The sequence below is a fragment of the Pinus tabuliformis genome, chromosome 4_2, assembly GCF_031772625.1.
Source record: "Pinus tabuliformis cultivar Carrire ecotype Pingquan chromosome 4_2, CPIR1, whole genome shotgun sequence".
Taxonomy (NCBI): domain Eukaryota; kingdom Viridiplantae; phylum Streptophyta; class Pinopsida; order Pinales; family Pinaceae; genus Pinus; species Pinus tabuliformis.
The window spans coordinates 649,010,053-649,024,741 of record NC_142304.1 but is presented as its reverse complement, the minus strand read 5'-3'; the positions used below and the strand labels follow the sequence as shown (position 1 = coordinate 649,024,741).

Sequence of the window (14,689 nt, the reverse complement as noted above, 5' to 3'; positions counted from 1 at the left end):
TATTGGGTAGCAGAGCATCCTATAATTGCCCACTTCAAATGGGATCACAATGCTTGGGGATCATCATGGTTGTTCTTGCTGGCCTCTATTTTTGCATATATCTTCTATGTTTTCATCCTCAAATTGGTTCTTCTCATATTTAAGAAGTCCTTGCCCTTGGGCCCAATCCTTGCAATTTATAATTTGGCACTTCTGGTGATTCGAGTCGCCATTTTTGTGGGCTGCTTGGTGGCAACTACTGTGGAAATAAAGGAGGCAAGGTGAATATGGAGGAAATCAATTAGTTCTGCAAAGTGGGTGTTCTGTTTTCCTCTAGGTACTCGTTCTGCTGGGCGATTATTCTTCTCGTCATATCTCTTCTATCTCACCAAATACTGTGAATTCATAAATACATTTATCATAATTTTGAGTGATGAGCCTGTTGTTTTTGTTCACATTTTTTACCACTTGATTAGGGTTTTTGTGTGCTTTTCGTAGCTGGAATTCTTGTAATCTCTTCAGGGTTTAGGGATTCTGACCAGCACCTTAATGAAGGAAATTGTGTGCAATTAGGAACTTTGGCGTTCGGCCTATTGACCAAATCTGGCAGCCATGTTTCAATTAGTTGAGTCCTTCATAATGGTTGCAGGGTCTATTTGGATGTTGAGATTGCATTTCACGAGGGAGGGATGCAATGGCATGGCCTCCTAGATTTTCAATGCCTGTGCATATTCTCTTCTCTTTTTAGTTCTCTGGAATTCAAATCTCAAACAACATTTCAAAGCTCCTACTAAGTTCAATCAATCAGTTTAGCAAAGCAAAGCAAAACAAAACAAAACAAAATTAAATTGAAATATTGAATGCCTAAGGGAGTGAATAAGACTGAACTCTATCATTTGAGTAATTCAGGGAAGCATTTGCACACATTGAAATATACCATTCATTTAGGTACTTCAGATATCAAAAAAACTCCGTAATATGGTTTACTTAAATATGCTATTTTTCGCACCATGTCCCTCAGCAAGGAGACGTTGTATAATATAGTTTTATTATCTTCTTGCTTGGCCTTCTGCAATAATTTTGAACAATTTTGTTGCACAGTACAGGAGATTTTGGTCATTTGATGCTTAACTTAGTTTCCCCCTTTGTGTTTGTCAAAGGTGTTTTGATGTTTTTTTTTTATGATGTAACCTCTTTCACATTAGTTTAAGAATATGCAATTCAAACATCAAGACAAAAATTTAATTTAATGCCCTAATAGCATGAATGAATCAAATAGTAATAAGAATAAACTCCACTATCTCACCAATACAATTTACAGTTCAATTGAATCAAATAATAATAAGAATAAATTCCACTGTCTCACCAATACAGTTTACAGTTCAATTGAATCAAATAGTAATAACAATAAATTGAATTCCATTGTCTCACCAATATAGTTTACAGTTCAATTGAGCTGTCATCATTAGAAACACCATCCAAATCAAAATCCTAACCAAAGCACCTTCAACTAATCCCTTGTTAGGCCTAAGTCATTAAGTCCCAACTATTTACTATCCAATGAATAAAAAATTAATGAAATATATGAGTAGCATAAGTCATAATTCATAATGTCCCAACAACCTAAATTATAAAAGAAAATAAGTCCTCAAAGTCCTCCCAAGTTATTAGGATAAGCAGGGATTGTTGAATAGTAAAGTTCACTCCCACTGCTACAAATTAAAGCATCAAATTCATGAGGCAGTATATTGCCAGAGTTCAACATCCCCAGAGTTTCATCAACTGTTAATGCAGTTGATAGTACAAGACTGGAAAATCTTGTTTTTGTTGCATCAAAACGCATAGCTTTGATTATCTCCTTAATTATTTCCAACATATGGGGAGATACATTGCCACTGTAATCATAGCAGTCCAAAGCTATAACAAAATGCTTATTCTTATTTCTCAGTGCAGGATACTTGTTTGAGACAATCAAGTTATTCGCTGGATGCCTTGGCTTAGGTTCAGTTTCTTCAATGTTAAAAGATAGTGACGCCCTTTTTAGTTCTGGGTCGCCCTTTGGTGCCAGAAGTTTGTCAACTTTGGTAGAATTATCTAGAGAGCCGTTGACAGAATATTTCTCGCCATCGACAGAAAGCTGAGGAGACATGTCCTTCAGGGAATCACCCATTGATTCCTCCCCCTTAGTAGTATTCATTACAGTGATAGTCTGCCACTGAGGATGCCTCATCCTGCATACACTTACCCGAGACAAATATTTTTCTGCAATGTTCAAGGCATGAGAAAAGGTGAATGTTTGTCAACCCATTACAACGGCATTCATTCCATGGGTTTTTAGCTCTAGAAATACATTTTCTATGGCCTTCTGATCACAGATTTCGACTAATAGTCCATTGTTCAAACTCTGCAAAATTTTGAGAAACAGAGAATTTTTTAGAGCTTTGCTTTTTAGCCACATGTTTAAACATCAGATTGGAAACTGAAAAAATTTCTTGGAAACTTAATTTACCCATCAAAATTATTGCTAGAACCTAATTAACACAAGGTGGAAACTCATAATATTGGTGGAAACTCAAACTAATTCTTTTTTGGATGTTCTTACACCAACCTCTGCTTAATATGACAGTAATTCAAGGAGAAAGACAGAAAACATAACATTTGGCAAACATAAATGTTATGAACACAGTTGGCTTGTCACTTGTCAGTGACAATCTGTATGAATTGTATGATAAACACTGGACTTGTAGTTGTGTTGGAAGGGGTTATTGTTCTTGATAAACTGAGGAATATCTTGCAGCTTGCAACATTGTAAAGACATCGGCAACCAATAGTATGTTGTCTTGGAACTCACAACATTAGTTCCAACCAAACAGTCACTGATTCACCATATGTTAAAAAAAAAGGAATTTGAAAATAATTTACTCTGGTCAATTAAATTGAATTTTTTTTGTGCTTTTCATTATAGAAGGGCGACCTGAATGTGCGCCCTTCTAAATAAAATTAAGACCTGCACTTCAAATTTGATCACTGCTTCCAACGACGTGTACAAACGGAAAATACTTTTAGAAACAACACGTCGGATTGTGTTCCCCGCGGAAGCTTCCACCGTCATCCGGGATTTCCTGTGATCCAGCCCTCGCCAACTATCTATATCTAATGAAGACCAGATTTGGGTGACCATGATGTGGTGGTGCCCAGTAGAAAAGAATAATAACTTAATTCTTTGCATTAACTCTCATGGTCTTGAAGGAAGAAGGATCTCTGATATAAAAAGGCTTCTATTGAAGTATATGTTGTGTTTTAATCACAGCATTCATTTACCGGGATGGCCGCCTGCAAACAAGTTTTTCAGAACAAGCGAAGGAGAGATGAATATTCCAATGGTAGACTGGCTGCGCCAGAAGCGAAGCGAACAAATAGGGGAACATTGGGTTATGACAGTGATCTCGTAGCTGTTATTCAAAAGATAGACAATATTGATAACAATGAAGAGTCAGATTCTGTGAATGAGGTCGAGGTCGAGATGATACTCAATTGGGTTAAAAGGTCTCTGGAAGATGAAATTGTGTTGAAGGTGAAAACAGATAATAATTTCGAGTCCACCCATGAAAAGCGCAGCACTGATCAGATGGGTTCAAATAAGCAAGGTGAATTAACTGTTGAGGCGAATTCTCAAATTGGGTTGAAGATGAAAACAGGCAATAATTTCGAGTCCACCCATGAAAAGCAGAGCACTGATCAGATGGGTTCAAATAAGCAAGGCGAATTAACCGTTGAGGTGAATTCCGAACGGACGACTTTGCTGACGTCAGATGTAGGAGAGTTTACCTATCACGACGATGTTCTTGCAGACCCTGATTTATTCGTAGACCATATGACTCACGATGAATTTGGAATCATGATGCAGTACTATCTCGACCGAGATTCAGTGCCAGATATCATATATTCGGACACCATGCATGGCCATATTGAGAGTACGGAGGCTTCCTACGGGTCTCTGACGGTCGATGATAGTTTGCTGTTGAATGAACTTCCACTCATTAGAAATGATTTTGCATCGCCACAACAAAAAGAAATTGGAATTAGTGGAGGCAATCTAATTTCCGACCACCAATGATAAAGGATGGTAATTGTAATGTATTAAGAAGAAACTTTCCCGTTATGTTATTATTTTTAGCCTTTTCAAAAATGTTCTCGCAGTGTTGCTTACATTTTTTAAAACGTCGTCGATAAAATATTTAACCGCCCTCTCAAAGACTTTTGTAGTCGAATTGAAATACGGGCACCTGTTCGGGCTATCAGATTAAGGAGTTGTTTAAAGTGTGAATATTTGTAAATTCTGGTAGATGTATTGTTGGAATGTTAATTCCAACTGCTGACTACAGGCGGACGTGGGCAGCCGACTCAGCCAGCACGCTGCGCCCAAAACCGCCAGATCAAAACCACAAACCCGCTGAGGCATATCGCACCGCTTTTGCATAAAGGTGGTTTCCGTATTGTTGGGCTCCGATAAACTATGGAGGCGACGCATGTCACCCGCATGACATAAGCCAACGTCAAATATCTCGAGTTATCGTTGGTGCATCTTACCTGGTCCGATATCAATCACCGCCGTCCGATCTCCTCGCGCGTCCTCTGTCGTCGATCTCTGAAGCTGCATACGGGCCTGCAGCGAATTAATTTTGCGTGGAGTCGAAGTCTTTTTGTGTTGACCGCCGGATGGATGAACTTATGGTTTTTAATGTTGTTCGTATTGTTTGGTGGAGGCTCGTTTTAAATGGTTATGGGCACATTATCATATATATTTTTTATATATACGTAGTTTTGGTGAAAACCCATTAATATGGGTATGGCCGTATAGTTTTATATATTTTTATATATGTTTTACGTAGTGTTTGGTGAAGGCCCTTTTAATATGGGCATGGGCACGTTTTAATTTATATATATATATATATATATATATATATATATATGTTTTTATATATTGTTATGTAAGTGAGGGCCCTAGTTTTTTTTGTATGGGTGTATTTGTGCCTGTGCACGACGAAGGTAGCGAGAGTGGTGGCTGCGCTCGGTGGAGCAAAATTTTTGTAAACGCACAGCAGTGCGAGATATGAAACAGGTGATGTAATTGTTTTTGGCCCCCATTGTAAGACAGAAGATTATGTAATTTTCACAGCAGTGGAGTATGTAATTTTTGTGGTAAATGTTGAACGCACAGCAGTGCGAAAGGAATTTGAGAACAGGGTTGTAATGTCTTGTGAGGCATCGTAAAACAGAGGAGTGGTAAAAAACCATGTGTGGTTTTGCACAACAGTGCATAAAGAAAATGGTGGAGCGTATTTGTATGTATATGTAAATTTTTATTACAGCAGTAAAGTGTCTTTCACAGCAGTGAATGTAAAAGGGGATTTACAGCAGTAAACCCAGCTCAGTGAATTCTCAGGTGAAAACAGAGTAAATGCTTTTGTTGAATGTATTTTTGTGGTGAATCCCTCTCAGCAAAGCGGAAGAAATATGTTGTTTCAGGCTTTATATCTTAATGAATAGAAAAGGTTTTATGGCTGTGTAATACTCTGTTCTGAGATTTTTTTTTTTAAAAGCTTCCTGTGCACAAAAGATCATGTGGCAGAAGGAAACAGAGCACTGTCTCTGTGTGTTGAGTTTTAGTTTTTATGGTTTTTGGTATTTCTCCATTGAAAAACCCAACAGTGGTATCAGAGCTAGTCCAGGCTCAAAGAAGCTGAAGGAAGAACTCTTGTTGCAGCACTGAAGGCTCTCAAGCAGTGTGAAGCCACAGCCAAAAGGATTAACTTATTCCTCAAGCTTTCCCTTGTGTTACTGTTATAGAAACAGTCAGTGATTAAAAAACACAGTCAAGTATTTGAAGACTAGTTAAGAATGGCAAGGTCAAAGAAGAAAGCATCCAAGCCTGCTAAAAATGTGTCTCCCTTCTCTACTAAACTAGAAGGCAATCTGTTTGAAAGCATTGTATTTGAGGTTCCAAAGTTTGATGGAAACTTTGATGTATGGGAAATAATGATGAGGGCTTTCCTAATGTCTGAGGGGATTGAAGTCTGGGAGTCAGTGATTGATGACAGCAAGATGGATAAAGAATCCATGGAGTATGATGCACAAGCAGCAAAACTAATCTTGGATGGACTGCCTGATTCTGTGAAGAAGAATCTAGGAAAATATACATCAGCAAAGGATATTTGGGACAGACTGCATGACCTTCATGCAAAGGGAGCACTGACCATGACAATGAGTCAAGAAGAACCCATCATAGAAGCTGAGAATGAAAAGCTTGACCTCATCAAGCTTCAGGTAAGAGAAAGGGATGAAGAGCTTGCCAAGCTTAAGAAGGAGCTTGACCAATGCAAGAGGAAACATCATGAAGAAGTCATATCCATGACAAATCAGCTGAATGAAGCAAAGAAGCAGGCAGATGCCTTGACAAGTCAACTTGAACAAAGACACAAGAGAGTGAATAAGCTTGTGGAAGAGATTGGACAGTACAAGGTAGAGGTCTCCTCCCTTAAGTCCGAACTACAAGAAGCCAGGAAGCAGGCACAAGGAGCTGAAAAGAAAATGGAGAGCAGTCAAGCAGAAATCTCCAAAATGAAGACAGATATTATCTCCTTCAAAATAGTAGCAGCTGAAGCTACTCGTAGCAAGGAAGAAACTGAGGAACAACTAGCAAAGAAAAGTAATGAATGTGAAAAGTTAGAAGAAGAGATTGTCCTCCTTAGGAAGAAGGTTGAAGGGATGAACAAGATCATGAAGAGCTCTCAAGCTTTGGATGACATGCTCAGCTATCACAGATCTCCATTTGATAAATCAGGACTTGGGTATGTAGGTGAACCCTCAAACAAGCATGAAGATGCTTTAAGCAAAGGAGATGTGAAGAAGCCAGAAAGAAGTTGTGAAGCTTCTAGTTCCAGCAAAGGCAAGGAGAAAAATGAAGGCTGCAATAGAATAAATCCTTCTCCAAGTAGAAAACCAGCTCTAAGAAGAAATGTAGCTGATGGCAAGAAGGCAAGAGGCAATGGTGATCATCAAAGGATCTCAAGGCAGCAAGGCTTCAGAAGTGCATCAAGGAAACCTCCATCTCCCAGGTACCAAAGTTCGTTTTATGGTTATTGTTATGCTTGCTCAAACTTTGGTCATATGGCAAAAGACTGTAGAGCATTTCATGGAGATAGATGTTGTGGTCCCCGACAATCTCCAAGAAATAATTTCACAAGAAGAAATCATGAATCTTTATTCATGAACAATGTTGAATGCTTCAAGTGTCATAATATTGGGCATATGGCACGTGACTGTAACTTGAGATGGGCTGCTATGCAAGCTAGACCCATGCAAAAGAAGAAAGTTACACAAGTATGGAGAAGAAAAGAAATACAGTGTGAAAGCCCCTTAAGCAACGCAGCTGACCTAAGTTTTTTTTGAGAAGAGTCTGCCAAAAGAAGACAAACATACATTAAAGGGGAGCTTGTAATTTTTTTTTGTTTGCTGAACTGTATTAACAGTCATTTGTTGATGGAGGATGTATTGCAGCGCAGCAGTTGCAAATGAATTTTTTGTTAATCCCTCTGAAAGGTAATATGCAGTAGTGATGAAATCAGCAATGTTTTTGCTTTGTGTTTATGCAATATGCACAGAAATGCATAAAGAAGAAAAGATGGCAGCGCTGAAATGTAAAGAGCAGCAGCGAGATAAGGAGTATGCAGAGCATGGAGACCCTCACAGCAGTGGGAGGACAAAACATAAAACAGCAGTTTGGAAATTTTTTTTGGAGCACATGGATTAGAATGAATAGCAGTTTTAAATTTTTTGTTATGGAGCACATGAATTGGAATACATAGCAATGGAATGTAGTTTTCATTTTATGTAAAGTGAGAGAATATACTCACAGCAGAGTGAGTATAATACACAGCAGATGGAAATGTTTTGTATTGGGAATGAAAATGCAAAAAAGTGAGAAGAAAATGAGAAGTAGGCAAAACGCAGCAGAGCATAAATGCCTAGTGGCTGAGAATGCAATGAAATTTTTCACACAGCAGTGAAAAATGTAATTTTTTTTTGTATGCAATGCAACATGCAAAGAAATGCATAAAGAACAACAAGGACAGCAGATTTTTAATGCACATGGGTGAATGAGAATGTGTGTGGCAACAGAAAATGAAAGGAATTGCACAGCAGTGCATTGTGTAAAAAAAATGAATGAAGATGAAGATTGTGTGAAGCAAGGGTGTAAAAAGAAAAGGCAGCAGCCCGTGTTTATTTTTTTTGTTGTGTGGAGAATGCAGCGCAAAACAGCGTGAGGATGATTTCTCTCTATGTGCAAGTAATGGAGAGTAAAGAGTTAGTGTATGGGCACACAACAGTATGATGAAACAAAAGGCAGCCACAGTGCAAATTGCAGAGGCAACGCAGCAGCAAATAAAAACCCAGGGATGACAGTCTATGGTTATGGGTATGGACAGCAGTGAATATGAAAAATGCAACAGCAAGAAGTTATGGATAGCAGCATGATGGCAAGAAGGAGAAGCACACAGAAATGCAAATGTGAAAAATGCAGCAGCAAGAAGTTTTTAACAGCAGCACATGCAAAAGAAATTTTCTTTACAGCAGTAAAGGTAAATGTAATGAATTTGTTGTTCATTGAATTGAAATGCAATATATGCAACAGCAGTGAATGTAAGAAATATTTACACACAGCAGTGTAAATTTGTAAGTTGGGACAGTGTAATTGTTCCAGAAAAGACAGAGTATTTTGTCTTTGAAAAGTGCACAAGCAGTGCAAGTGTAGACACAACAGTGTGGGATAGACACAGTAAAGAAGATGGCATAATAGTGCAGCAGAGAATATGCAGCAGCATAAAAGAACAATGTAATGAGTTTGCACACACAGCAGTGCAATGATTGTTTGTTTTGGAACTGCATTTGAAGCAGTCATTTGGTGAAACCCTCTGTTAAAGAGGAAGGTTCTTTTCAGCACATTGTCATTAGTGAATCCCTCTATCAAGAGGAAGATGCTTTTTAGCATACACATGGTAAATCCCTCTATCAAGAGGATGATGCTTTTCAGCATAGTCACAGGTGAATCCCTCTGTCAAGAGGAAGGTGCTCTTCAGCACATTATTATGGTGAATCCCTCTATCATGAGGAAGGTGCTCTTAAGCACAGTTTCAGGTTAATCCCTCTATTAAGAGGAAGACTATTTTGTTGTGTATGGAACTGCATCAGAAGCAGTTGGTGAATCCCTCTATGTGAGGAAGATGTCTTTGTAACAGCAGTGTTGGGGAATCCCTCCATGTGAGGAAGTGCTTGGGTATAACTGAATGCCCAGCAGTTGAAATTAAAGGGGAGTGTTGGAATGTTAATTCCAACTGCTGACTACAGGCGGACGTGGGCAGCCGACTCAGCCAGCACGCTGCGCCCAAAACCGCCAGATCAAAACCACAAACCCGCTGAGGCATATCGCACCGCTTTTGCATAAAGGTGGTTTCCGTATTGTTGGGCTCCGATAAACTATGGAGGCGACGCGTGTCACCCGCATGACATAAGCCAACGTCAAATATCGCGAGTTATCGTTGGTGCATCTTACCTGGTCCGATATCAATCACCGCCGTCCGATCTCCTCGCGCGTCCTCTGCCGTCGATCTCTGAAGCTGCATACGGGCCTGCAGCGAATTAATTTTGCGTGGAGTGGAAGTCTTTTTGTGTTGACCGCCGGATGGATGAACTTATGGTTTTTAATGTTGTTCGTATTGTTTGGTGGAGGCCCGTTTTAAATGGTTATGGGCACATTATCATATATATTTTTTATATATACGTAGTTTTGGTGAAGACCCATTAATATGGGTATGGGCGTATAGTTTTATATATTTTTATATATGTTTTACGTAGTGTTTGGTGAAGGCCCTTTTAATATGGGCATGGGCACGTTTTAATTTATTTATATATATATGTTTTTATATATTGTTATGTAAGTGAGGGCCGTAGTTTTTTTTGTATGGGTGTATTTGTGCCTGTGCACGACGAAGGTAGCGAGAGTGGTGGCTGCGCTCGGTGGAGCAAAATTTTTGTAAACGCACAGCAGTGCGAGATATGAAACAGGTGATGTAATTGTTTTTGGCCCCCATTGTAAGACAGAAGATTATGTAATTTTCACAGCAGTGGAGTATGTAATTTTTGTGGTAAATGTTGAACGCACAGCAGTGCGAAAGGAATTTGAGAACAGGGTTGTAATGTCTTGTGAGGCATCGTAAAATAGAGGAGTGGTAAAAAACCATGTGTGGTTTTGCACAGCAGTGCATAAAGAAAATGGTGGAGCGTATTTGTATGTATATGTAAATTTTTATTACAGCAGTAAAGTGTCTTTCACAGCAGTGAATGTAAAAGGGGATTTACAGCAGTAAACCCAGCTCAGTGAATTCTCAAGTGAAAACAGAGTAAATGCTTTTGTTGAATGTATTTTTGTGGTGAATCCCTCTCAGCAAAGAGGAAGAAATATGTTGTTTCAGGCTTTATATCTTAATGAATAGAAAAGTTTTTATGGCTGTGTAATACTCTGTTCTGAGATTTTTTTTTAAAAGCTTCCTGTGCACAAAAGATCCTGTGGCAGAAGGAAACAGAGCACTGTCTCTGTGTGTTGAGTTTTAGTTTTTATGGTTTTTGGTATTTCTCCATTGAAAAATAATCAACATTTATGATAACGTATTAATCTCACTGGTGGTCTCTAAGGCAATTTTTTTCCACAAAATTCTAGCCATAAATCCACCAAACACTCCAAAAAAATCTCCACTTAAAAACAACTCACCAAATTAATACATGGCTAAGTTACCGTGGACATCGCTTCTGATCTCCGAGCACGCGTTCTGGCGAAGGTGAAGCTAGCGAATTCCAACTCAAACATGCTGTTGTTACCATTTTTCCTGTATATGTTGCTTCTTCCACGAAATTGCCGTTTGAAAACCTTCCTTAATTAAAAAGATTCCCCGGGAACTTACTAATAGCGAAATTATCACTTTCGAGGGTTGGAATTTCAAATATCTGTTCAGCATAAAAGAAAAAAATTAAGATATGGCGTTTGTTTTTTCATTCTTATCATGTTAGGCTTTAAATAAATTTATCATTATCCAATTATCTGTGTTGTTACCGGTATATATATATTTTTTTATGAACACAGATTTTAAAAACATTTTATGATAATAAATGTTGCTATATCTTATAATGTTGTTATATATTATCAAAGTAAAGTTTTAGGAATATGATTTTAAAAAGTTATCAAGCTTCCATAAAATGAAATTTTGATACTATTTTTAGAACAAATTCAAAATCGATGTGCTAATAACCTTAATATGAATGAATAAGGATAATTTTTTCTTACAAAAGGCTGAAATGAATTGTGACCATAACAGTAAACAACAATTAAATTATAGGAAGGAAGGAAAAAAAAATTTATAGATACAAATTGCCTTCAAAAAATCATTCTCAAATTATCAAAATGTTTTCTATTCTGATTCATTTATTTTCCCATGAAATGACCACCAATGTTTCAACTTCTAAGACTCATGACAAATGTTTTCACATAAAAATCAAAGAGAAATCCCACCTTCTTAATGTTTTCGTTGAGAATGGTTACAGTAAGTACCTGGGTTAGAAAGCTTTCCTCAAAGCTGCCAAAAATTCATTGGCTAAAAGAGAACCGAAAGAGCGGGTCCCAGGTGTCCATCTTCCTTATGTACAGGGGACCACGGATAAGATTGCTAGGGTTCTTAAGAGGCATAATGTCCCCTCGACCTTTAGACCCCTCAACACCATCCGTAAATCCCTCAGATCTGTGAAGGATCCTATCAACCCTAAGGACATGAAAGGGGTTTATATTATTCCTTGTTCCTGTGGGGCACCCTATATTGGTGAGACTGGTCGCTCCATTAGTCAAAGGATTAGTGAGCATGCAGCTGACCTCAGGCATAGGAGAACCAAGTCTTCCGCTTTAGCTGAGCATGCAGAGAGTACCAATCATCATGTCTGCATAGAGGAGGCGAGTGTTATCGCTAGGGTTTCGCAATTCCATCATTGAAAATTTAGGGAAGCCCTTGAAATTGAGAAAATACCGAACAATCTCAATAGAGAGCACGAATGGAAGATAAGCAGTTGTTGGATCCCAGCCCTCTCTTCCTAACTGAAGGATTATGATTTTTATTAGTTAACTTATTTAACTTGATAATCTTTTCTTATTAAGTATTATTATTATTATTATCATTATTATTATTGATTTTTTTATTTTTTTATTTATTATTATTATTATTATTATTATTATTTTACCTCGTTCCAGTTATTTTTATTTTTTAAGTTACCTCGTTCCTATATTTTTATTAATTCTAACTAACTTTTATTAACAACCTATTATTATAATCTTTATAATTATTAATTATTAAATAAATAAATGAATTAGTTTTCTAACTAACCATTAACACCAATTAAAATTATTTTATTTATTAAAAATTGAATAATCATAATAATAATACTAACAATAATAATAAATAATAGTAATAATAATATTAATAATTTGACCCTGGTCCCAAGGTCAAAATTAGTCGTTGGTCGAATTAGCCGTTGGAGACTCTGCTCAGACTATTTAACATGCTAAACTGGATCTGTTTCTTCAACTTGTCCTGACGATGAACCACACTAGTTGGTTCAAAACACGTCGACAAATGATATTCTATGTGATTTACGTTGAAGAATCTCTCATAAAAAAAATAAAAATAAAAATAAAAATCAAACTTAAAAATTTATCTTTGTGTAAGAAGAAAAAAAATTAATTAAATATGCTTGCATTGTTAATTGCAATTTACTAAGTATTTATATGTTTAGTATCTGGCAACATACACATTAAAGACATAGTAGAATGAAAATTGGAGATTTTTTTGAAGCTTCAAAAAAATCTCCAACACGCAACATGTTTAATGAGCATACACATTATTTATATCTAATTTATATGATAGTTAAAAATTTGTACTCTCAAACCTTAAAGATTATAGTGAAAAATGATAATGTAAGTATTGAGTAATTAAATAATGTTGTCTCATTTTGATCAACCTTTTTATAAGGAGAGTCTTCATCTTCAAGTTGCAATTATATTTCATTGGCAATCAAACATTTTCAAGGATATTACAAAATCTTCATCTATAAGTACATCTTCATGCATAGGTCACTAAAACACATGTATAAGTTGATTTGAAAATATGAAAGTTAACTTCTGAAGTGAAAATTCAACATATTAAAGATATTTTGGCTTCAATCCACCAATCAACATGTCTAAGAAGATTCTGCCCACATTTATAATTACTTTGCAAGAGAAACACAAGTCATATCAAAAGGTGAGGAAGAGTAACTTATTAACCCTCAAAACTCAATAATTATTCTTTACATTGTATTTCTCCATATCCCTTATATTACATTCCAATAAATATTAGATAATTTAGGTCCATTTAGAGATATTCTCATTAATGCATCTAGTGTATCCAATCCTAGCCTTGACTTTCTAAAGTCATTGATTATGTTTTGTTTAAAAAAACCCCTTACATAATCCACTATACTTATAGGAATATTATTTATAGCTTGCCATAATTTCATCATATCATGATAAGTTTTGTGCCATTATTTTATGTCACGAAACACCTTCCATGCTTATTTCATGGAGAAACCCTCACAAGACAAATTTAATGAATCAACAAAAGGGTGTATCTCTCTTTTATATTATTTATCATCAAATAAATATAAAAACTCATCATCCTTTGATATGGTATGTTGAAAATATTGAAAACAAAAAAAATAAATTTAAAAGCCAACCCTTTGAATTTTTCTCATTAATATGATGCTCTTTTGAACAATAGCAAGGAGTGGACAATTTGATGAACATATGGAAATATTTTATCCAAAGAGTCTATGAGATACTTAATATAACCTTACATGAGTTGTTGGCAACTCTCTTTTATGTCTCAAATATGAGGTTTCATAGTTTATTTCCTTTCATTCTTATAGTCAATCTCTACAGCTAGGATACATAAGTATTATAACTCATGTTTGCTTATGAATACCCCTTCAAATTTAATTTCAATATATTCATATTAAGAACCACTTAAATTTTTTGAAATATATCGTGTGCACTTTGCAAATGTTTCTTTTCTAAAATACCATCTAGATAGTGTACTTATAGTTACTTCAAGAGCTAATCAATTATTTGTAATGTCTACATTGGCTTCTTGAAAATTATTTTTCAATTTGTTCAATACACCTAAATCCAACATATATATAAAAAATTGAATGGATTAACTTCGTACCTTATCATACTATGGTGAATTTTCCTTTCATTTCTCAAAAAAAGATAAAATTGTTGGCATAAGAGTTACAAGCCTTATAATGACTTCTCCCTTAGATAACCATCTCACTTAATATATTTGTAAAACATCAAGAACATCAATTTTCATGACTTTTAGCAAATCATTAATTTCATTACTTCTCTTTTGGTGAGTTTTCAACCCATGAATACACTTTGTTCAAGTACTTTCTTAGAAGTAGCTACTGCTAATAGAGACTCATGATGAGCTACACAATGAATCGTACCAATATTTGGAATGCTGTTTTTTAAAAATGAAACAAAGCCATTTTCATGTCCAATCATTGTTGAAGC

At 36.3% G+C, this 14,689-nt stretch overlaps 1 protein-coding gene across 1 annotated transcript; it reads right to left on the bottom strand.

The window, feature by feature from the left end:
* Positions 1-1,627: 1,627 nt before the first annotated feature.
* LOC149171050 (putative sucrose-phosphate synthase 2) lies at positions 1,628-2,149 on the bottom strand. The gene has a single exon (XM_089425822.1). It carries the CDS (start codon positions 2,147-2,149, stop codon positions 1,628-1,630), a length of 522 nt encoding a protein of 173 aa, XP_089281948.1.
* Positions 2,150-14,689: the final 12,540 nt, after the last annotated feature.

Bases quoted from the DNA above. Each gene is read 5' to 3' on its own strand.
- LOC149171050 (XM_089425822.1), bottom strand. From the start codon at position 2,149: ATGGGTGATTCCCTGAAGGACATGTCTCCTCAGCTTTCTGTCGATGGC.